Genomic DNA, 24,961 nt, shown 5'->3' on the forward strand with positions numbered 1-24,961 from the left:
TCTACTTGCCAGAGTAAATTCCTCTGAATGCACAAGTGATCTCATTCCATCCTGTATTCTCCAGCAGATTGCACTTGCTATATCATTCCTACCATCTCACAGTGTTCCATTTGATCACTGACTACTCCCCTTATCTCCCCCATCTTCATAAACCTCTCTATTGGTTTGCCTATCCCCAGTGGTCCCTGTCCTGTCTCCTTTTTGTCTAAACTCCCAGAGGAGACCCTCTACTGTAGGCGTTTCCATTTCCTTTCTATTCACATTCTTCTTAATTCTTTACAGTCTGGCTTCCAGCTTCCTCATTCATCTGATAGCTGTTTTTTTCCAAAGTTATTAATGATCTCTTTTATTTCATATTTTTTCCAATTACATGTAAAACATTAGTTTTTTAAAATTTTGAAATCCAAATTCTCTCCCCTTCCTCCTCATTGGGAAGGCAAGCAATTTGATATGGGAAGTCATGTAAAACATTTTATTATTAAAAACATTGTATTTCTCTAATTAAAACATTTTCTTATTAGTCATTAGTCTTACCTTTCTAGTCTTCTTACACTGTACTCTTAGCCATATGCTCTTTGATTTGGTAACACTGACATCCTGGCTATACCTCACATGCAACACTGTCTCCTGACTAAGCATATTTTCACTGGCTATCCCCCATACCTTGAATGCTCACTTTGTCTCCACCTTCTGAGTAACTATAAAAGTTAAAATTAAATCTCAATAAAAATATTATATTTTAAGAGATTTATTAATGATCATTAGAAATCAAGGAATAAAGAAGATACAAAATAAAGACCACGTGCCCATGGCTGATCAGCCAGTTCAAACACCCACCTTACCACCACCCAGCTCAGGACCAGAAGTAAAGAGGTGGGACCTTCCACGTCCCCGCCTAATATCCCCTATCTACAGGAAATACGTAATGATAAGAAGTCAGTGAACTCCTGGGAAATGTAGTTATTTTTTAGGGTAACAGATTTTCAATTATACATCCCCCCCCCCCCCGATATCCGTGGAAGACTGGTCTCTCCAGTGGATCTTGCCTAAGATCTGTGAAAGACAGATCTCTCTGTTGGATCTTGTAAATATAACCAACTTTGAAATTACAATAATTTGGGGATAAAAGGAAAAGAGAACAAAACCAATGATTGCTAGGCACATTGACAAAAAGCCAGTTAGGGGGCAGTCTCCTTCAGCATAAGAGTATACATACAAAACAAATGCATTCAACCCTACACAGTTCAAATCACCACATCCCAAAGTTCACTCTGTATCTTCTGGTGCAGCTTATGGTCTGTGGAGGCATCTTCATGGTACCTTCTCCAAACAGTTCACTTTCTGGATTCGGAGAGGTAGCATGTTTCTTAATCTAAAATTATTCTCAAAAAGAATGTAAACTTTGCAATTTAGAATAATTATACATTCCCTCCTGAAGAGGGTGTTGAAAAACACAGCGATCACTTAGGAATGCATGGCTGAGTTATGAGGTATATGAATCAATTGGCAAAAGAAATCAAAAACATCAAAAAAACTCCAAAGGAAAAAAGATAATTTCTGGATGAAATATAGACTATCAAAGTCTTATGTATAAAAATTCTAAGTAAAGGAAAAATAAATCTATAACAGGTCCTTGAATCAATGCCCAATTAAAATGATTTAAGCAATTATGCTTTTACCCAATCAGTAGCCAGGACTATAGAAAGTTTGCCACACCATGAAATACAGAAAAGGGACTAGATTGTAGGAGCCAAATTTGAGATACTTGGTAGAATGTGGGACAAGGAAGACCTGCCTTTAACACATATTAAACAGCTGCACCCGCAACCTCGAACCCCAAACAAGTTCAAGTCCTCTTCTCTTGGCTCAAAATTTTCATCAATCCCATTGGTTGGTCTCTTTGACCTTGTGCTCATTTGGGACTGTGCAGTTTAGCATGCTTCTTTGGCACTGTGCAATGGCTCTTTTTGTATTTGCTTGTCCTAGAATCAGACAGAATCATTAAGCAAAGTCCCATAATTTTTTTTAAACAATCAGTGGCATCATTTTTATAGTCTAAAGCTTTTGGGGTTTGCATTGACATTATAGCAAATATATTTTAAACATATTAATGCAAAATAAAAAAAATGAAGGAAAAATCTCAATACTGTTGACATGTGCTTCAAATACAAAAAGGAGAGAAAAAATAAAAATCAGATACTATATTGGGCATGCAAGGAAAAATAATTTTTAAAAAGTTTTAAGAATCAAAAATATATAGCTTGCAATCAGTGACACTGTGTCAGCTAAGGAGAGGTAGAATACAAAGGTTTCTCACCAAAAAAATGAGATCCATTTCCTTTCTAACTTAACCACTGTATGAGTATAAACAATTTTCAGAATAAAACAGTAATACAGTAGATAATGTACATTATAGAAGTACCAAAGTCCCCCAAATTCACAATAACCCAGTTAATTACAATAGCAAACAAAGCCACTTTCATATTTTATATAAGTTGCTGTATAACAAAAAACAAACAAACTATGAACTGATGGATATTTGTCATGATTTTTACAGATGTAGCAAGTCTTTCAACCGTGGCAAATATATTTTTAAACAAAGTAAAACTTATTTGGGTCTAGAACATCACAAGAAGTCTAGATTGTTCTGGTAGAAGTAAATTAAACTGAAGAATTTTGCAGGAGCTCTTTTTGGCTTCCTCAGTTGAGGTCTTTAAGTCGAGTCAAGTCAACTGTCTGAGCATTTGTAATTGGATATTAGACAGAGGATTCTTAGTTAAAGGTCCATGGCTCTAAGGTCTCTTGCATCCCTGAGATTGATTCTGTATTGTTTCCCTCAGTAGAATGTTGTTCCTTGAAGGCTCAGACTGTTTATGTTTCTGACTTGGTATGTGCATAACCTACTTAAGTTCCTTTTATTGAATTGAAATTTCATTTGAAGAATAATATAGCTAAATTTGACAAAGCTCATCATCAGAACACTGGCCACCAGAAGATGAAATTATTTTGGTTATTCATGAAAGCTCTGACCTTGGGTATGGAAGGACTGCACAGCTAGTGTCCACTAGATCAAAGCAAAGGAATAATTTTATAATTTTTTGCATAATTCCAAATAGTTTTTCATTGACTAGGATCTATTCAGTTCCCATAAAGATTTGGTATCTGCTGATGAGGAATCTTCCTGTCTCCCAGTCCTAATACAGGTTCACACTTGTAGTCTCAAGGATTTCCTAGAACAGTGATAGTATGAGTGGCATGCCCAGGATCACACAGCCAATTTGTGTCAGAAGCAAGAATTGAACAGAACTCTGATTCTGAGACTTTCTCACTATACTACATTGCCCCTTGAATTGATAGAAATGGGAAAATTGACATTCAGGTCAGGGGTAATTGATATCCTGTTATTTTTTTTTAAGTAATAAAACACCACTTCCTAACTCCGTGGCCTTGGACAAGTCACTAAGACATTCTTCTAAGTGACTTGATTGATTGATTTGAATTGATACTAAAGCAGAAGATAAAAATTTTAAAAATAATATCTGTGATTTTTTTCTGAGCAGTTGATAATATGTGTAAGAGTATTTACACCCAAAATACTGCTCACAACCAAGTTGGATTTATACCAAGAAGTCATTCCTCCTTTGAACAAAAGGCACATTTACAGGCAATTTAGTTGGATAGCTTATAAGTTATAAATTTTATAAGTAATAATAGCTTGTCTGGATTTGGAGTTAGAGGCTCTGAAGAGTTTGTGATTTGTTTTTACATGGACTATAACAAATCTGTCCCTCGATCATTTAGCATGTGTAGTAACTTAATTGCCTCAGTTTTCCCTGGCTCGGTAATAAGAGCTTTACTGAGGGGAAAAAAAATCATAGATAAGTTATTTAAAACATTGTTTTATTAATCATCTTAGCACAGTTGTATAATTCCATTGCCTTCTTAAAACTTAAGTGCCTTCCTCTTTCCCATCTATCCCACTCCCTATTAATTAAATGAAAGATGTGGCTTAAGGATGATAAATCTTAATACTATATCATCATCCATTTAATAGCTTTGTCATTTTATTAAGGTTTGTCTGTAAATCATAATTATTTTCTTAAGTCATTTTCTGTAAGTAAATATTCCCCCCAAAATTTAATATGCTAGAGCTTTGGAAATTTTAACATCAAGTATTAAGGAAATTATTTTTCTTTGTAAAAGAATATTATTAGTTTTAAATTGCAGTCTGCCTAGTACAAATATTTTTTTTCTGCTCTCATTGATGAAAGTTATATTTTGAACATTTTTATATACATGGAATCTGAGTTGGACTTCAAAGTCAGGCACCAGGTTTTAGACTTTGGACACTCATTGATCCTGTGACCAAGGGCAGTCATGTAGCTTTGAGAATCATTTCCCTCATCTGTAAAATGTGGTTAATAGCACTTGCCCTGCCTCCCTCCATGGAACTCTGAGGAAACTGAAGTCTGACATGCTAGATAAATGTGAGCTGTTATGTTCTAGGAGTCTGGTAAGTTAGTACCTATTTCTCTTATTCAGACCACTTTATAGAAGGGCAGAGGTTCTTAACTTGTGGATCTGTGGAGGTGAAAGATTTCAGGGAGTCCATAAACTTAGATGAAGAAGATGTAATCCTTTTTTTTTTTAAATTTATTTTATTCTTTTTAAAACTTTAATCTAGGAAGGCTGTAGACTTCACCTGATTGCCCAAGAGATACATGACACAAAAGAAAGATTAAGAGCCTTTACAGGAGAAAATAGGCCAAGATGATTGGCTTAGTTAAGGCCACTTTTATGGTTTTTAGTCTCTCTTTACTCATTTCTTGGGGTAACATTCATTTCCACAAACTCCATTCTCATTGCAAGAGAGAGAGTTCTATTGGGGTTGGTATTAGAAAGTGAGAGCAATATAAAAAATAGCATCAATAAAGCTTTTTTAAAAAGTAACTAGTGTAGAGTAGTTGCCATTCAGAGGTCAAAAGAACCTAGAAGTTTTCTCATCCTGAAAACACTATGTCTTTGTTAAGTAGAAAGATGTAGCAAACAGAAGTAACATTACTTTAGAATATGAACTCGTCTATTAATTCTGAGTAGGATGGAGAACGATTATGAGCAGTAGAGGGGAAAACAGGCTGATAGAAAGCTTAGTGAGGGAACTAATTAAACTTGATCATCTGATAGCATTTAAAAATGAAATTGGAAGAATGACAAGACTACAATAAACTATTTTATCCAATAACATATTACACTTGAATGTTATCACATTCTCCTGGTTGCATATGAAACTAAATATACAGGACACAAAAGAAAGATATTCCTGGACCAGACATACACAAAGGAGATCTGCACTTTTTTTTTTAACCTTTACCTTCTGGCTTAAAATCGATACTAAAATCAATATCTGGTTTTAAGGCAGTAGTGTGATAATGGCTAGTCAGTTGGGACAAGTGGTTTGCCCTGGGCAACACAGCTAGGAAGTGTCTGAGGTCAAATTTGAAGCCAGGACCTCCCATCTCCAGACCTGGCTCTCTAGTCACTGACGCTGAGCTGCCCTCAGGTACACATTAGAAAAGTTCCTCTGTAATAACACCATTTACCTCCCAGTTATGGTAATAAGAGAAGGAAATATTTGCAAATTGCTTTGAAGGGCTGTATAAATGCTATTCCTCATCATCATCACTAGTTCTCTATTACATTTGTTTCAGCCATTCCCTAAGTAGTAGGCAACTTTCCATCTTCTTTGCTAACACAAAAAGTGCTGTTATCAATATTATAGGACCTTTTCCAATTCTTTTCATCTCCTTGGGATATATATATATATTCCATGTGTGTTCTATCATCCCACAACTCCATCAATGTTTATGGTTTCTGTCTTTTACCAGACCTGCTTCTTTGCTCATATACCAAAGGAATCCCCACTATAACAACAACCCTACAAGGGGTCATTCAGTCTGTGCTTGAAGATCTCCAAGGAGGGGAACCCATCACTTCTTGCAGCAATTAACCCTCTTTTGGGGTAGTTTTCATTGTTAAGAAGTTTTTCCTGCTATCTGGCCTATGTAAGAGGGGAAATGGGTTATTTATATAAAAAGGTTGGACTGAATTATATTTAAAATAGGGTCATCAAGAATTTAATTTATTCCAAAGAGATTTATTTACAATTTATTTATAAAATATAGAAAGAATGAAGTAAGGAAATCAGAGAGAGGATAGAGTAAGATATCTAGCCTAAGCACTAAGTAATTTACTCCTGGCCCCTGACTCAACCTGGGCAGGGAGAGTTTCAGCTGGCCTCAGCAAAGCTGAGGGGCTAGGGAAAACTCTCTAAAGAGATAGGTCTCTCCTGAGGCTAGTTTCTTCAGAAAATATCCAGGAAAGCAGTCAGCCTTTTCACTCACAACATGTCAGTCCAAAAGGAAGAGATTTAAGAACAGCCTTACCAGGAGCAGGGTTTCAGGTCCAGTCAACAGATTCTTCTTCAGCCTTCACTCCAAGTCGAACTCCAAGTCGAACTCCACTTAGGAAGTTGTGGCTCCCTTTTAAAGACACTTTCTTTTGCATCACTTCCTGTGCCTTCCTCTATTTTTTACATGGACAAATCATAGTCTAAAGCGTTGCTTAGGACTGCCCAGGAGGCAGTCAGTCGATTCTGATTCATCACCCACTATTGCACACATGGGTCACAGACCTCCCACTTAATGATTAAGTAGGATGTTTACACTTTTGGTGATTAGATCTAAAAATGGGCAGATCTCCCCACTCAACTTTTAAGTAGGTTGTTTATGCTTTTGGTGATTAAATCTAAAAATGGGCAGGGGTTACAATTTAATCTTCACAATCAGGGGAGAGTTAAATTTAATCTTCACACCTAACTATCCTCTTTAAAATTCTCACATTTTGCTCTTGGTTCTGCTCTTTGGGACAAAAACAGAGCAAATCTAATCTGTTCTCTGTATGAATGACTTTTAAAATACTTGAAGCCAGCTATTATGTCCTTGCTCAGTCTTTTATATACTCCATTCTAGTTGTACCTGGTTCCTTCAAACAATTCTCATATTGCCCTCCTATGGATGCCCTCCAGATTTTCAAAATGCTTCTTAAGCCAGGGTCCCCAGAACCTGAGTGTAATACTCCAGGTGAGATCTGATGAGGAGAGAATACAGTGATATTCTCACCTCCCTATTTCTGGAAGCTATAACCTTCTTACTGTAGCCCAGGATCATATTACCTTTTTGGCTTCTGCATTTTACTGCTGACTCATATTGAGTTTGCAATACACTAAACCCCACAGACTGACCAATTGCCACCTGTCTGTCTCCCTTCTTATATTTGTGAAGTTGATGTTTTTATTGTTCCCAAATACAAGACTTTTTAACTTTTTTTAAATTTTCTATCATTAGATATAGCCTAGTGCTCTAGATCCTTTTGGATTTTGACTCCGTCATCTATTGTATTAGAAATACCTTCCATATTTGTGTTGTCTTCAGGTTTCATGAACATAACATCTCTAAGTCACTGATAAAGATATTAGCACAGTATAGGACCAAGTAATAATTCCTGTGGTGTCTCATTGGAGATCTGCCACACATGTTGACTCTGAACCATCGACAGTTACTCTTTGATTCTGATCATCCAACCAGTTTGGAACCCTTCTGATCATCTAATCTCTCTCCATTTTCTCGATAAAAATATTTGGTCAGTAGCTTTGCTAAATTCACTTAAACTTTATCCACAGAATCCTCTCTATCTGCTGATCTAGTAGTACTAAGAGAGGGAATGAGGTTAGTCTGTCCAGATCTGCCCTTGATGAAGCCTTCTTGATTTTTGATAATCACTTCTTCCAGATGTTCCCCAACTCTCTCTATGCTTATCAGTTTTAGAATTTTCAAGCTCACTGGCCTATTGTTAGCAAACTGTTTTCTTTCCCTTTTCTGAAACTTTTCCCATTTGCATCACATTTAACATCACTTTTAGGACTTGAGGAAGAACTTCAGCTGAGCCACGCAGCTTGAATTCATCACTGGCTCTCTTACCATCCATCTCTTTACTTCTACTGGGTGCTGATTCCCTGGTCATTTTTGTTCTGTCATTTCTATTATATTAAGACTATTGTTTCTGAAAACAGTGCCAGTATTTCCCATTATATGTATTGGACACTCTCACATAATTCTGTATTTTATTGTTTTATGAGAATTTGTTTTGTTATCTTTGTATTCAGTCACCAAAATATAACGCTTATCTCCAGGAAAGAGTCTATTAAATTCTATTAAAAGTAAGTCTCAGGCATAATTCCTTATGTTAGGATTTTTTTTTTATCTATTTGCCATTGGGTAGAATTGAATTTCTATCTGCCTTGTAGGATATGATCAGGAGATTTTTTGTATATTTGTGGTTACAATTATTGCTAATATAAAAAAAAACTACTGCTTACTAACATTTTTAAAAATTCATGTTCAAGGTGAACAGAAATGAGGTATCATGTCTAGCTGTTAGAGAAGTAGCAATGTAATGGAAATCAAAATAATAACAGCTAACTTTTAAACTGCGAATAAACAGTTCTCAAAAGAATTTTAAACCATTATTACCCATGTGAAAGAATATCACTAATTTTACAAGAAACCTAAATCATAACATCTTTGAGGTTTCACCTAGCAGATTAGCAAAGATGACAAACACAAGAGTGACCAATGCTACTGGGCTTGTGGATAGAAATATTAATAATTTGGTGGAGCTGTGAAATGCTGCAGTTCTAGAAAGCAGCTTAGAATTATGCAAAGTTACTAAAATGTCCATACTGATTGACCCAGACATTCCACTTGCTACATATATACCCCAAGGATATCAGTGATAAAAGTAAAGGTCCCATATAAACCAAAATATTTATAGAAGCACTTTTTATTTGTAACAGAGAACTTGAAACAAAATAGATATCCATCAATTGGGGAATGGCTAAACAAACTGGTCCATGACTAGGATTATTGCTGTGTTGTTTAAAAAAATATGATAAATACATATAAACTGATGAAAAGAGAAATAAGAAGAATCAAGAAAATAATTTACATAGTGACTACACAATGTAAATAAAGAACAACAGCAAAATCATACTTAAATCATGCAAAATAGTCAGGATAACCAACCTTGGGATCTACTTTACTATAGAAATAGGGGTCGGTGACTATCGCCTATAATTACACACTTTAAAAAAATATTTGTTAGTTTTTTGGAACTTCTTATTTTTAAAATTTTGTTATAAAACAGATGGCCTTCTAGGAGAGGACAATGGGGAGAATACAGTGATAAATATAGATGATAGGAAAAAATGGTTAGTAAATTTTTCTAAAATAGCTAATATTTTTATAGCACTTTAAAGTTCACAAAACATCCAAAAAGCAGGATGGTGTAATATATAGGGGGCTAGACTAAGAGTTATGAAAACATGGGTTTGAATGCTACCATAGACATTTGTTAGCTGTGTGACCCTGGGCAAGGTACTTAACCTATCTGGGATTCATTTTTCTCATCTTTAAAATTGGGGGTGGGGGAGTTGGACCTTATGACTTCTGAGGCCCCTTCCAGTTCTAAATCTTTTACCCAATGATTATGTGTGTGTGCGCACATATATATACACACTTGCACACATATATATTCACATTCATTTTATCTTCACAACAACTTTGTAAATATTTGTTTATCCCCATTTAACAGATGAGGAAACCAAGTTAGTTGAATTTTCCAAAACCACACAGTAAGTATTTGAGGAAGCATCAAACTCAAGTCTTCCTTATTTCAAGTTCAGTATTCCTCCCAATGCCATACTACTGGATTAGGAGTCAGAGAACTAGATTCTTATGATTCTGCTACTCACTGTGGCTTTTGGCAAATTTATTTTTCTTCAGGCTTTTGTTTTTTCATCTGTATAATCAGAGGGCTGGTCTGGATGATTTTTAAGATTATTTCTAGCTCTAACATTCTATGATTTAAACCATTCCATGTTTTGAATGTGTAAGGGTTAAATTAGGTGTTTGGCAAAAATAAAAGAGCAGCTTTTAATAATTTAAGTTTTAATGAGAATATGGTAAAAGGAGGGAAATATAGGAAAGAGAGAGAAATTGCCTAACTACCCTATAATTACCTATAACTGCCATTAGAGAAAGTCCAGCTGGTCACCCTTGAGCTCAGCTCACCAGGCAGAATCAATATATATGTATATGTATATGTATATGTATGTATGTGTGTGTGTGTGTGTGTATATATATCCCATTCACCAACTAATCACCAACCCACATCACCAGCAACCAAACCCCAAAGACCAACTACCAATGCCCAATGACCAACTACCAACTACTAACCACCTCCCAATCCAAAAAAGATCAAAAAGCCCCTCTCAGTCCTCATGCTGGCCTTTTATATCCTCGTCTTACCTCCCTACCTCTCTCTCTGGTTTCTACGGCTGGTATATCTTTATACATCTCTATGGTAGAAGGACCCCCAGGTCCCCAGTTAAATTAGAAGAAAGGGATTAAGAATTCCCTTTTACAAATGGAAACTAGGCCCCATGCCTTCTAATTTATTCTTTGAATATATCTAAATTATCCCAAGACAATTAAATAATTAATATCTTTCCTTCCCCCCCCCCCTTTAAAGAGTCTGAAAGTTGTTCTTGAGAAATGCCTATGTTGTATGAAAACATTATTAGACTGGTACTGGCCATCTTCTCCCCCCTACCCTGGGCCCAGTGATCTAACTAATATTATTGTGGTATTGGATTAATATTTTGAGTATTCCTTGCGGTTGGGAAGACTGAATATTTTTAGATGTTGTTTTTTAGAGTTAACTTGTTTTTCATATCAGAAATGATCCTACAGACATTAAGAAAACTGAGAGCCTTATTAATCATCTTGCATACCTCAAGTTGGCCATCCCTATTTATAGGCCAGTGTCATGGATTCAGTATCTGTCATCACTTCTAGTTTCATCAGTAGCCTTAGGCAAGAAGTCTCCTAGGAAATCTCTCTGTGCATCCGTTTTTTCCATTTGTAATATATCTATTTCATAGTGGTCTGGCAAGGCTTATTGAATACTTATTTGCTATCTCCTCTAGACAGAAAAGGAACCAATCCTATCTTTTTTATAATGATCCCCTTATTTCTTTCTTCATATATTAATTTTTATATAGATCTTGTTCTCAAACTAAAAATGTTTTCTGTAATGAGCTCCTGGTGTATAACATTACAACTCTGATTGCAATTATAGTGGCAATAAGCAAAAAAAACAAAAATCCAACCTATAAGTTGTAGATGTTGTTTCTCATACTCTTAATTTCTATCCTTCACCATAATTATTTTGCTTTTAATTCATTAACTTGTGTGTTGGGATAGAAGTAGTAAAAATTGCCTTTTTTAATTCATATCATTCTCAAAGACTTAAATTCAGTGGAGCTAGGAAGTACCTACTGGCCAAGGAAAAGAGGATAATCCTATGATTTTTATTGAGAAATTTTTAAAAACTTGGCCTAGAAAAGGCAGCAGAGTAGAGTATTGAGAGTTCTAGACTGAGAGGATGGGAGCAGAAATACTGGGGACTGTCTGGCCACTAGCTCCCTTTTCTGTGGAGTTAGGGGTTAGATTGGTTACCTTTCTAGCCCAGCATTCTTTGGTTCTATGATTCTCTGAGTATCAAAGAAGTGTGAAATGTCATTGAAAGGTTTGTTAGAGCATATAAAAAGACCGTCTGATTAGCAGGACTATTCAGGTAGTACTCATGCTCCTTAAAAGAGAAGTGCCTGTGAGCGTGATGTATGTTGTGTTAGGGTAGAAAGTTAAGTCTGGTAGAGGTTAAAAGAAAGCAGATTACAAGGGCACATTCATGGGTAATGTTTAAGACCTGCTAGCATACGTTGTTTTCTTCTTGAGGTTTGGAATATGTGGGAGGAGGGGGAATAAGAGTGGAGGCAGAGCAATATAATCCCCTGGTTGTGGGGTGTTGACTCTACTAACCTGTTGGCTCACTTTTTAAAATAAATCCAGTTTTATACTGTATAATCTTGACAGTGACAGCTTGGGATGTTTGACTCTAATATTTTTGTTTAATTGTTTAGTAATTGCACTGTTAATTAACTAAATTTCTCTTTTAAATAATGTGAAAAGTGACAGCCATGAAAGTCAATTACAGATTTCTTCACACATTTCAAGATGAAGAAATGCCAGTTATTTTCCCTTGGTTGCAAGGAGATGATTTGTTTCCCATCACAGAGTGTGCTCAGAGAAAAGTGGAAATGGACTGAGTCTGAGCCAGTAAACTTAGCCTCCCTTTATTTGGAGAAAAAGACTTGCCAGGTTACTACTGTATTGAATGGGAATTCTGCCACATTATTAATTGTGACCACTAGCACAGCATTGCTAGCCTTATTCAAAGCCAGGAGTTTAAGGAGGTGCTCATTTTTTCCTCTGTTCCATTTGCCCTCATTTTAAGAGTTAATGACATCTGCAGGTGTGTTCGGATTAGCACTGTAAAGTTTTGTAAAGGCTTTTTCTTTCTTTTGATGTTCAGAAAAGGATGAAAGATAGCCATTGAGCTCAAGGGATTAGGTCTACTACACTTTAAAGACCTGAAGGACCATAAATATTTCACTTCAGATGTAAGTCTGGGGGAAAATGGTGCTTTATATTGTTGGAATTCAGTCTCCACTTACAAATTTAAATAATCTATACAGAAGCACTTTTCTCCCAAACAAAGTAGTTCTGAAATCTGAGCAAATTTAATACACCCCACTTGGGGGATATATCTTTATAATGGACAATTCTGTTTTTCCCTTACCATATTCCCAGGGTTTTACTCCTCCATAAATAACTACTTTCTCTCTGCCCCTCTGTTTCTCACGTTTTTTCTTCTTTCCTTTTTTGCAACCTCCATTATTCCCAAATAAGTCCATAAAACTTCTGCTCTGAGAAAAGCTGTTCTTAATAGATGCATTTCATGCTCAAACATAGGCTGCAATAGAGGGTGATCTGTTTGGTGTGGTGAATTTTACATGCTATCTTTTCTGTTCCTCAGAGACATAGGAAAAGGATATTCATTTTGGTGTGTTGATATGACTGCTGATGAAGAATTGAATAACTCTAGTTCTTGTAACTATTATTTACCTAGAAATAAATGAGGGAAAATAGTAAAGAAGACTTCTGTATCTTGATGTACACATGGAGGAATTCAGCTCCTCTTTTGGGGTTGGTCAGTAAGGATTTTTTCCCAGAGTCTTCTGAAGATAAGTCATTAGCTCCTAGAGAACTGGAAGGGAGTCATTTAGATGTTTATTTAGACAGGTCCAACTCCACTGGAAAGAAATTAAACAATTATTGTCTTTCTCTTATACCATGACAAGTTGAAAGGCTAATTCAAAGCAAAGATTTGAAATATAGTCAGTTCACAAAATAGAATCAAACTTTTTGCCCTGAGAAGTGTATGTGATGGCTTAGTAGGTTAGAGAGGGAGAGCAATACACTTATATTTTTGTGTGTCCTTCTGTTAACCTACCTGTTACTCCACCCTGTGGTAGATCCAACTAATTTAGCAAGTTTATCATGAACCATTATGGTCTTTGTACCATCATATGATCTTATTTGTGGATGTAGTTTATATTTTCTCTTTTTAAATGCTTAATTAATGTTTTTCCAAGGTACTTAGCACTTTGGTGATAAAGTTTTTATATTATATTCCTGACTGAATATAAGAACATTATTAATATGATTATTAGTGTTATTAATGTGAAGAAATTACTCCATAAATTATTATGAGTAGTCCATTTGCTGATGAGCCAAAAATTACCAAGTGAATTGCTTTAACAGTCAGTGGCAAGGGGTTTTAGATTAAGGAATTCATAACCTCATGCTTGATAACCCTTTTCTGATGCTTTGAGAATTAGGGGCCCTACTCAGTTACTTCCTTAAGCCTCAATTTCCGATGCTTCATGGAATTATAGCAATGAGCATGTGTAGAGCTTATCTTAACTCTGGGCCTGTAATATTACTTTAAAAGAAAGAAGGGTGCAAAAAGAAACTGTGAAAGGTGTTTGGCAACCAGCAGGATAGGGAGCTCACCAAGCTCTTTGAAGGTCAATTAGCCAGAAAATGTGCTAAAGACTAGGTACTGTGTTGGATTACTGGCCAAAGAATTACCCCCAAGGTCATCAAAGTGGTCCTACTGTCTGAGTAAAGAAAGACAATTATAGATGTTGAGGGGATGCTACAAAAGCTTTAATTAAAGGACTTATTTACACCCCACTAAGTCTTAGAAATTAAATTCTTATTTGTGCTAAGCTACATGGCTTTGGTCTGGGATCCCATGTAGTATTTCAACACAGAACACAGTCTTTCTGAAATCTGTTTTATGTGGTAAACCATTTTACTGTAATGGATACCAGGAAAGCTGACCATTAAATACAACATTGGAAATTGGAAGGAAAAGAAGACTGTGAGCTAGCTGGATTTTGGGGGGGGGGGGGAAGAGAGGGCTTTGAGGGGAAGAGTAGGGAAGTCGATCATTTCTTTTTTATCTTCATATCCCAGAAATTCTTCAGCTTCTGTCTGCTGATGAGTAACAAAAAGAGCCTCAACACAGAGAACACCTGATTTATCTTTATTCTGGTATTTGAAATTTTGGAAGCTTATCCATCACAACAGTATTTTTCTTAATCATTAACTGACCACTTGATTTCACTATTATGCCTTTGTTTTCCCTTGAATTTTACAGGGTATGTTTCTTGTATGATGGTAGGAAAGCTTCCCCAAAATTTTCAGCTACCTCCTTTCTGTATTTAAAAAGCCTAGTCCCATATTTAAAGCATTTATAGAAGTTGTATGTAGCATTCTTTTTCCTCTCCTTTCTGTTTAAAGTCTTTAAATTACATGCATCTTGATGTAATTGTGTCTTTAGTACAATATTAATCTGGCTGAACCATGCTACTTGGTATTCTTTCTGTTGCCATTAATGATTTGTGATCATGGTTCTTCTGGAAATGGCTTGTACATGTGTTCCCTTTGTGTTGATGAAGCAGGTCTCTTGCCTCTCCTTCTGTGTAATGGTAAACTCCTAGAAAGCTAAGCTTATTTGGACTCATTTAAGCCAAGTTTTATTTGGACTCTCATAGTTGTTGGGTTTTTTTTATTGTTTTTAAACTAAAAATGTAGCTGATTGGTTGGTTTGACTTTGCTTCATTTTCTAGTATTGCATTTCTAGTTTAAGTGCTCTAGGCAAAAAGCATCCTTTTTGCTTGTCTTGAGGCTTTTTTTCTTACTGAGAATGAAGGCAGACAGTTCAAAAGTAATGCCTGTATGCGTCTCAATTTGTATTTGTGTTTGTGTGTGCATTTGACAGCAGAGCCTCAACTCTGTTATTTAATTACACACTGAAGTCAATAAGAAACCTGTGAGAAGTGTTCGATTCCTGGTCCTGTCTAAAGGAGCCAGGGAGATAGAAACTTGCAAGATCACCTTCCAGTGCTGTAATTCTATGATTGCACTGCCTAATGTGACTGTACACAGACTTCGTTTCCCAATTTAGTATGGGCATTTTTTGCTTTGTTGGAAGTTGTCTGCTTTTTAATTTGGCCTTTCATCGAGAGAAGTAACACACCATAATGCTTCATTCATTCATTTAACCAATTAAGTAACATTTGCATTTTACAACAACCAGCAAGTCTCCTCATAATGAATTCCAGTTTTTGTTCCTAGTTATTTATTTCCTGGTAGAATAGCATTTGCTTTTTATTTTATTTTTCAGTGTGGATTAGCATACATATATAAATAGGGTCCTCTAAAGTGCAGGATTTTTTTTCCACAAATTTAATCAATTTAAGATGAAGTTCATTGAAAGTACAAAATTCTTGTTTAATAAACAGCAAGATAGTTTTTTTCAGCTTTAGGGAATGGGGAGGGAAATCCTTTTTGCATTTCAGATTGCATTAGGAGATTTTCAAAAATGTATTTTTCCTTACTTGATTGAAATATTAGTCTTCCACTGCTAAACTGGAAATACCATCTTCCCCTTGGTATGGTTTCTATATGAAGGTTGGTTATTCTTAGTTATAGTTTTCCTATTAGATTATTTTGGTGATATAAAAGGATCCAAGTTCTATGCCTTTGACTAGATGTGTGACCTTGGGCAAATCTTTAAGGTTGGTTCAGTTTACTTATTTGTACATGGTGAGGGTTTGACTAGATAATGTTAAAGGCCCCTCTGCATCTAAATCACATCAGCAAGTTTCCTTGTAAGCCTAATTTCCTAAACAACACTGATCTTAGAATCATTATTAAAAAGAAATTACATTTTTGATATTTCATATGTAAAAGGAGAAGGGAAAGGAGCTAACTTTTATTAAGTGCCTACTATGTACCAGGCACTTTACTAATAATAAGCATTTTACAAATATTATCTCATTTAGTCGTCTCATCTCATTTGGATTTAATAAACTACTCATTGACTAGAAAACAGCTGGGATATCACAATGAATACTGCATTTTTAAATTTAATGCCAATAAAGGTTTCTGGTTAGTCACGAACTATCAGCCTGACCCCTTTTTTACAAGGTAGTAGTTGGAGATGAGGAAAATTTCTCCCCCTGAGTAATAGTTAAAGGAATTAGTGATGACAAAGATCCCAAATACAATTAGTTATCTAGTGATTGCAGACAGTTCCGATAAGTTAAAAAAGGAAACTCTTTAGTTTGTTTAGCTACTGTCAATAAACTGGCTTATGAAAACCCAAAGGAAGAAACAGCTTTCTTCCCTTTCTTTGAGGTAAATGAGAGAAGGAACCCAGACTACTTTGGGTTTGTTTGGGATTTTTTTTTTTGCAATAGTCTCATAGTAGATGCCCCCTTCCCACCTCCACTTCCAACTCCTAACTGCTCTGAAAGCTCTTTTCCAGACAAGGAATGTTGGTCACGTTCCTAGTAACATGGCATGTAATCAGACATGACAGTTTTCTTCAACCCTGATGACAGTGTGATTTATCTTTGTAAATGTCTTGAGGTAGAAAACAGTGACATTTTAGATAGTAAAGGATATTGGATGGTATGGGGGGGGGCGGGGGGGGGGGAACCTGTTTCAAAACTTCTGATGTTTTCAGAAGAGGGCTTCTTCACTTTTCTTTTCCTTTTTTTTCTGCTGTGATTATAACTAATCTAGAGAGAAAGCAGCATACTTATATGATTTTGAGCATATCACTACATAACTGATTTCTTGCTTATCTGAGTAAGAGATAGCCACCATTTTCTTGCCAACGCCACCCCTTTTAGATAAATTTGGACAGAGGGGTATTTGAGACATCTTTTGACAATAGCCCTCCGTCTGTCCTTCCTTCTTTCTTTCCAGGGTCTCATTAACCTGAAACATGGATCTCTGGTTTTCTTATCTCATTTTCTTTATTGCTATTCCTCATAGGGGATGCTTGGGTGAAATCAAAACCACTGCTTTCAAAAATATTATAGTAGTAGAGAAATATCGTCTTCTCGGGGTCAATAGATGGAGGAAAAATCACTTTTTTTAAAAAAGCAAACTCATATTCTCAGTGTTAAATGTCTAATGACATTTTTGCCTGGAGAAACATTGATTTTTCTCTCTATTTTTCAGGCTCTGCTTTCTTCCCTGGACGATGTGCTGAGGTCTTTGCAAAGGGTCAAAGTGTCGGGAAGCTTGGAGTCCTTCATCCTGATGTTATTACCAAATTTGAGCTGACTATGCCATGCTCTGCTCTAGAAATCAATGTTGAACCTTTTTTGTGAAAATGGGGCTATGTGGGGTAGGCCTCCCCAAAAAGCCCCCCTTTCTCTTCCCCTGGTGTCCTTTAGTCCTCCATAGGGAACATCCATTTGTGCTTTAATGTTTAATAAAGCAGAACAATATTGTCTGGCTCCACAAGTAAATATCTTCCTTCTATTGCAATTAGGACAGCTTGTGCAATATAAGAATGTGGTATCCGGGGATAGTTGGGCCATCAATGTGTAAAGTTTCATTGTTGGGTAAAATCCCAGTCTATTAGCAGAGAAATGTAATAGCAGAGCGCACGATAGGTTCTGAAAATCAGAAATGTTCCATAGACATCAGAGCCTCACACTGTAACTGATTGCTTCTGCATAACAGGAATCTCGTTCTTTTCTTATTGCATGAAACAAGATAATTGATTAGAGCAAATGTTGAACGAATGTGAGCATAACTAAGGGGGTTAGCTTTCGTTTTGTCCATTTGTCATGTGATCATCTTTGAGGAGAAAATAAAGTATCCTTGCTTCTTGAAGCCCCCGAGTGTTATGGAATCAAGATCTCTATCCAGATTTTAGACCAATTTGCTGAGCAGAAGTGACTGTCTTTGAAGTAATTTTGAAGTGAAAGAAAAACTTAGAAATGTTTGTGTTTGCCTACAGTGTGCTTTATCCTCCCCAGGGTGTCCCAAAGCCATCAGGTCGGGCATACACAGCCTTGCAACACCAAAGCCCGGCTTTGCTGGAGGAGTTTAAAATGAAGAAGTTTTAAATGAGTGGCCTGAACACATTTAAAGGGCATCAAACGTTTGAAAGTGGCTCCTTTGCTCTTCTGGGGAGATGGAGATTTACATGAAGTTAAGTGTATCATTAAACCAATGAGTGTTTCCTTCTGTCCAGGGCAGGGATTAAACCTGGCCAATAGCCTGTGCCTCTCCCCTTACCTCACCTGAGCCTGGCATTCGGGTCCCGATTGTGATCTCTGGGTCTTCTGAATGAAGGGCCTGGGTGAGAGCCAGGCTTCATCTCGGGGACCTGAAATCCACAGAAGAGAACACAGAAGGCATCCTAAATGCCTGCCCAAGAAGAGCCTTCGGGGGATAAAACATCCCTCCTGTGTCTAAAGGCTCCCCCGAACCTAGAACAGAGACCGGAACCGACCTGCCGGGCTGAGAGTAAGGACAACGGCAGACCAGCCCCATGGCCTCCCAGCTCGGGCCAGACATGCCTGGGCCCACGGAGGAAGTACATGCTCAGGCGCCTGGCCCTGCGGGGAAGGAAAGCAGCTCCGCGCCCCTCGTCATCGCCGATCCCTTCTCCCCTTCCAAGCCAATCCAGAGAGCATTTTAGTTTAGTTTCAGCGAATTGCAGTATCACCTGGGATAGAGGGACTAAAAGAGGCTGGCCGGCCAGATAACCTCACACGTCCACGCGGTAGGCATCGTGTGAAATGGCACTGCGTCTTCATGACGGAAAGCCACTTTGTACAGAACGAGGGAAGAAACTAAGTCACCGACCCTTGAATCAGCGGGACTGCCATGGAGGGAAATGAGAAGCTCAAATCTGAATCAGCCTGGTGCATTGGAAAGAGGATGGCTTTGGAGTCACAGGGCCTGGGTTCAGGTCCAAACCCTTTCTGTTACTCTGTTAACCTGAAAAAGTCACTTACCTTTCAGCACTTCATTTTTCTCATCTATAATGTCAGACAAGATAAAATCACTTCAGCTCCAAGACACTAAGAACATAACATAAAAATGAGGACTAGAAATGTATTTTTGTCCAAACTCTTGATTTTTTCCCAATTTATCTTATTTTAATTAATTTGTTAAATCAAAATACTCCCCCCATTAGTAGAGGCATCATTTGGCAAAAAGATTTGTATATATAAAATTATAGCATTTCTGTTTATCAGTTCTTTCTTGAAATGTCTCAAATGATGAGTTGTTTAGCTTTTTAATGACAGTTGCAGAATAAGAAAATTTGGAACTTTCTAGCATTAATGAGGGGTGGACATTTATTAAGTTCCTACTGTGTGCCAGTCACTATATCTCATTTGGACCTCATAACAACCCTGAGAAGGTGAAACTAAGGCAGGCAGATTACGTGAATTGCCTGGTGCCATATAGCTAGTGTAATGTTTTTCCTTGATCTGGTGTCGATATTTCTTGTAGATGAGGGGCTCATTAGTAACAAAGGAACTAAAGAGAGCTCTTCTTCCCTGGATTATTTATCCTGTGCCTGGTCATGTGTCTAAGTGCCATTAATGCCATTGCTTCTTGTTTCCACTGACCCTGTCAGCATCTTTGGTGCCCTCATATAGATTTGACCAAGGAAAATGGGCACATCACCTGAGCGAAACATGCTCTGAATTTCTAAACCACTGGGCCAATATGAAATCCTCAGTTTTACAATCACATTAATTTTTAAAGATTTACAGCTGTTACAATGTGTTTTACAATCACATATTAATTTGCAAAGATCTCAAATGGTATTGAAAATCCTCATGAGGAAGCAAGAAATAAGAGCCATTCCCTAATTGCTAAATAGTCAAAGAATATGAACAGGCAATTTTCAAAGAAAGAAAACCTAAGTTATCAACAGTCATGAAAATACTCCAAATCATTCATGATTAATAATAGCAAGTTAGAATTTATATAGCATTTTAAAAATATTTTATTCTCACAAGGATTAGGTAGGGGCTATTATCCCCATTTTACAGTTGAGGAAACAGATAAACAGATTGTGACTTGCCCAGAGTCATACAAGTCATAGGACTGAATTTGAATTCATGTCTTCTCAACTCTGGGTCCAGCATTCTTCCAATTGCATCATTTCGCAGCCAAAATGAAGAAATGCAAATCAAAGCAACTCCGAGGTTTCCCCTCACACACTCACCAGGTTGACAAAGATAGAAAATGGCAGGTTGAAGGGGCTGTGTAGAAATGGGGACATGGGCGCACTCCTGGTGGAGCTGTGAACTGCTCCAGCCATTCCGGAAAGCAATTTAAACCAAGGACCCACCATACCACTAGTAGACCTATATTTCAGATAGGAGAAGTGACCCATGCATATGAAAAATATTCGTAGCAACTTTTCCTAGTGGCAATCCAACACTAAGGGGATGCCTACACCTGGGAAATAACTAAACAAAGTAGAGTGTATGAATGTAATGGCATAGAATGATGTAAGAAATATGGAAAGAGATCGCAGAGAAACTTGGGAAAACTTGTCGCTAATAACACTAAAGAGGAGCCACTCGGAAAGACTTAGGAGCGGATCCGTGCACGACCAACCACAATTTCAGCAGTCTGACGAGGAAACGTTCTGCCCACTTTCTGACACAGATGACGGCTCACGAGGAACAGAAAGCTTTGTAGACAGGATGTGTAGATTTGTTACAAAGGTGGTTGGTTCTTTTCCAATCAATTTAGGGATGGAAAGGAGAGAAAATAAATGCTTGCTGATGGGGGTGGGGGGTGGTTAATTAATTAATTAATTGATCTTTAAAAAATAGTCATTTATCCTGTAAGAGAACTTAATGGCGGTCCCAGTAAGCCAGCTGCAGTCGGAAAGTATCTAGCCCCAAACTCAGTTCCTTAACAGGACTCACCCATCTCCATCTGTATGTGAAGCCGGTGAGGAAGGAGGCTGAGTGCCAAGTCAGTCGTAGCAAAACTGAGGGTGCTGAGCTGCTCCTGGGAGCGATGCCTGAGGCTCATGGTCCCAGTGACCGAGAATAGCTGGCCTCAAGGAGAAAAGACAGGAGGAGAAAGTCGAGGGACTGCCACCAGGACTAGGAAAATGGCGCTGTCATTCTAGAAGTTGCCTCCATTTCAGTGAAGAGTTGGGCTTCACATTCCTTTTGCTTTCTGATGGGCAGAAATGGTCATCTGAACAAAGCTTGCTCAGTGAAAAGTCTACAAGCATTTCTTAAAAAGCTACTCTAGGCAAGGGGGACACAAAGGCAAAACAAAACAGCCCTTGCCCAAGAAAGATGCTTCCATTCCTTGCTAGGAAAAGTGTCTGAGAAGGAGAGCCTTCAGCCTCATGCCTTTCCATCGTGCACTGTTTTTTCCTTCTGTTTGCACAAAGCAATCAGGCGAGGCTGTACAAAACAACATCCATGTTTTATCTCTAGCAGATGAGCTTTTAACTTCACTGGCCCACATTAAGGAATTCAGGAACGTAAGATTTTGCCTTTTATTTTTTAATCTGAAAAAGCACTCCAAAGTCAGCCGGGGTTGTCAAAGAGACACTAACAAATGGCAACTACATGATGAGGATCTTGAGGCTTGCCAAACCTGGGTGTAACCAGTACAGAGTAAGCAGAAGATGCAACCCTGTTCTTTGCCCATTTGGTGCAATGCCTTTCACTTTGGAAAAAGTCTGGGCTCGAGTAGAGACAAAACTGAAGTGATTCCTACCATGAAAGAGTTAGATTAAACATATATGGATCCGCATGATGCAAGAAGGAGGGAGTGGGAGAAAGGGAGGGTGATGGGTCCTGGGCATGGCTGAGGTAGGAGAGATCACTTCCAGCTCAGCGGAAAGTCAACCTGAATTGATTCTGGACGATGGTGGTGAGGAAGAAGCACAGTCTAAACACAGGAGATGGTCTATACAAATACCTGGCTGGAGACGGGTCATGGTGTTCAGACAATAGGCAGTAAGTGGACCTGTCTGGCCAGAAGACCGTAAGGCTAAACCCAGGCTAAACTGTGTGGGGGTTCTCTTCTAGAGAGAGTAAAAAGACCCAGGAATAAGAAACTAGTCCATGCACGAGGAGGGCAGGAACATGTATATGGCCAGAGGTGTATGTGATGAGAAAATATAAAGAAAGAAGCTTCTCAGGAAAATGTCTTGGAGGCTCCTTGAGTTTGTATTCAGTATTAGACCAGAAAGAACCCAAGCAGATGAGTAGGGAACAATCTCAGGAAAGCAGTGGGAGGAAGATTATTTTACCGGCACTGGACAAAGAGAAGTGGACATGAGCTGATAAAGATGCATTTGTAGAAATGGGAAGAATCTAAGAGACGTTCAAAGGGAATTTAGTGGCTCAGTGGGTAGATAGCCAGGACTGGAGACAGGAAGTTCTGTACTTAAAAAGTGGCCTCAGACACTTGCTAACTATGTGACCCTGGGCAAATCACAACCCCATTGCCTACCCTTTATCGAGCTCAATTCTAAAACAGAAAGTAAGGGTTAAAAATTTTTTTAAGATGAGAAAATAAAAATAAAAAGGCAAGAAAATAAAAGGCATCAAGACTTGATTGGGGCAAGGTATGGTATGAGACCATTTGGGACAGGAAGTAAAAAATTGTTCCAAAGTTTTGAGCTTGAGAGAGGAACTTAGAAAGTAGTTTTTCCATCGATGTCTCTGGAGAAACTCAGGAAATTTCTCCATAGTTAAATAATGGTCATATTAACTCACATTTCTATAGTGAAGTTTGCAGAAGAAAAAAATGCCCTCACTTTCCAAGATGCTAAATTTTAGCTAAAGATGTTCTATGGAAAATCAGGTCATAATGGTCTCAATGATGGAATGTCTCATAAATAACTAGTGCCTGGTGGTCCAGTGGACAGAGTGCCAGACTTGGAATCAGGGAGACTTCTCTTCCTGAGTTCAAATCTGGCCTCAGATACTTACTAGCTATGTGACCCTGAGCACGTCACTGCACTCGGATTACCTCAGTTTCCTCCTCTATAAAATGAGATGGAGAAGGAGATGGCAAACGACTCCAGGGTCTTTGACAAGAAAACCCCAAATGGAGTCATGAAGAGTTGGACACGACTAAAAAGCTACTGAACAACCACACACCTGGCTTCATTGTTAGACTCTGTGAATCTTAAAAAATTCTCAGACTCTACCTTAGAACATTTGGTTAAGGCTATTCCCCATTTTAAGCAATGAAGGTACTTCATCAGGTATGTATTGGGAACTCTAACATTACTCCACCCATACTTAGGCATACTTTAGGGGAAGATAAAGTTGTAAAACTCCTTACTGAACAATGAAAAAGTATTTAACTCATACTTATAGTGAGGCCAAGCCCTTAAGCTAGGTCTATTTTTAGATCTAATACAAAAGGGTGCTAAGTAACTATGAAGGTTAAATTAATCACTAAAAGGTCAAGCAATTTACAAAGTGCAAGCTTAGCAAAGAGGTGTGAACTACTCAGAAGATATAATCTACCCAGAGAAGGTGAGAACTAAAGAGTGGTGAAAACTAAGAATGGGCGGTCCTGGGAAAAAGCATCTACTGTGATTGGTAGACATGAAAATTTAGGGAGGTGACACAAGAGAAAATTTTCTTTAAAAGGAAGGAACTTGAGGCCTCTGGAGTTAGTTCACCTTTGGAAGCTGAATTGGAGGTCAGGAGTTGGATCTCGGACTAGTTGGAGGAGCTAGCTCTCTGAACTTAGTTGGAGTTTTACTTGGGACAAAATCTTGTGATGAGTGGATAAAAGACTGACTAGTCTCTCTTAAGGCCTAGGCCAATTGGCCTAGGCCCTTCCTACTATAAACTCATCTCTCTACTCTTTTTCTTCCCTTAACTCTTTCATTTATATTAATTAAAAATCTCCATAAAACCCAGCTGACTTGGGTATTTTTCATATTTGGGAATTTTTCCCATGGCGACCACTTATTTTTTATTTAAATCAAGACACTAAAAATTATCTTTACCAGTGTGGCCAAAACCTTACATTTTGGCCATTTACACATTTTCGCAGTCACAACTTTTAGACTCAAGTAGAAATGAATGGTATTTATTTAATAATCATATACATGGTCTCTTTCAAATTGTATTGATAGTCTTCCTGCTTAATGATCATGGCATAAGGACCCATGTTCTCCTTCCATCCCAAAGAAGTTTCTTCCTAAATACTCCACGATGGATTTCCCAAATATATAGTATGGAAGCAAAGAACCTGCCTTGTTAAATGACTTTCCATGGTGGCATTGACACCAAAGTCCTGAGGATGCGGAGAAAAGAATCTAAAAATGGAAAAGCTAACCCAAACAGGTGCCACAATGGTGGGTGGGTGTGTTTCTCAGCAAAACTGAAAGGATTTGCTAAAAATATTTGCATTTGACTGATTTGTTCTATAAATGATAGATACTTGAACATAGGTTCCTTGTACTTACTAAGACAGAAATGGGCAAACTACAATTTGAGGATCCTATCCCACCTGCTCTTGTAGGGCCC

At 37.6% G+C, this 24,961-nt stretch overlaps 1 protein-coding gene across 1 annotated transcript in view; it reads left to right on the top strand.

Moving 5' to 3' along the window:
• Positions 1–18,290, top strand: part of FARSB (phenylalanyl-tRNA synthetase subunit beta) — an 88,678-nt gene extending 70,388 nt beyond the window's left edge. The window contains exon 17 of the mRNA XM_001365711.5: positions 17,628–18,290. Coding sequence (XP_001365748.1) covers positions 17,628–17,779 — 152 coding nt within the window. The 3' untranslated portion in view covers positions 17,780–18,290. The remainder of the gene's footprint in view (positions 1–17,627) is intronic.
• The last annotated feature ends 6,671 nt before the right edge of the window (positions 18,291–24,961 follow it).

Source organism: Monodelphis domestica, chromosome 8 (genome assembly GCF_027887165.1).
Source record: "Monodelphis domestica isolate mMonDom1 chromosome 8, mMonDom1.pri, whole genome shotgun sequence".
Classification (NCBI taxonomy): Eukaryota; Metazoa; Chordata; class Mammalia; order Didelphimorphia; family Didelphidae; genus Monodelphis; species Monodelphis domestica.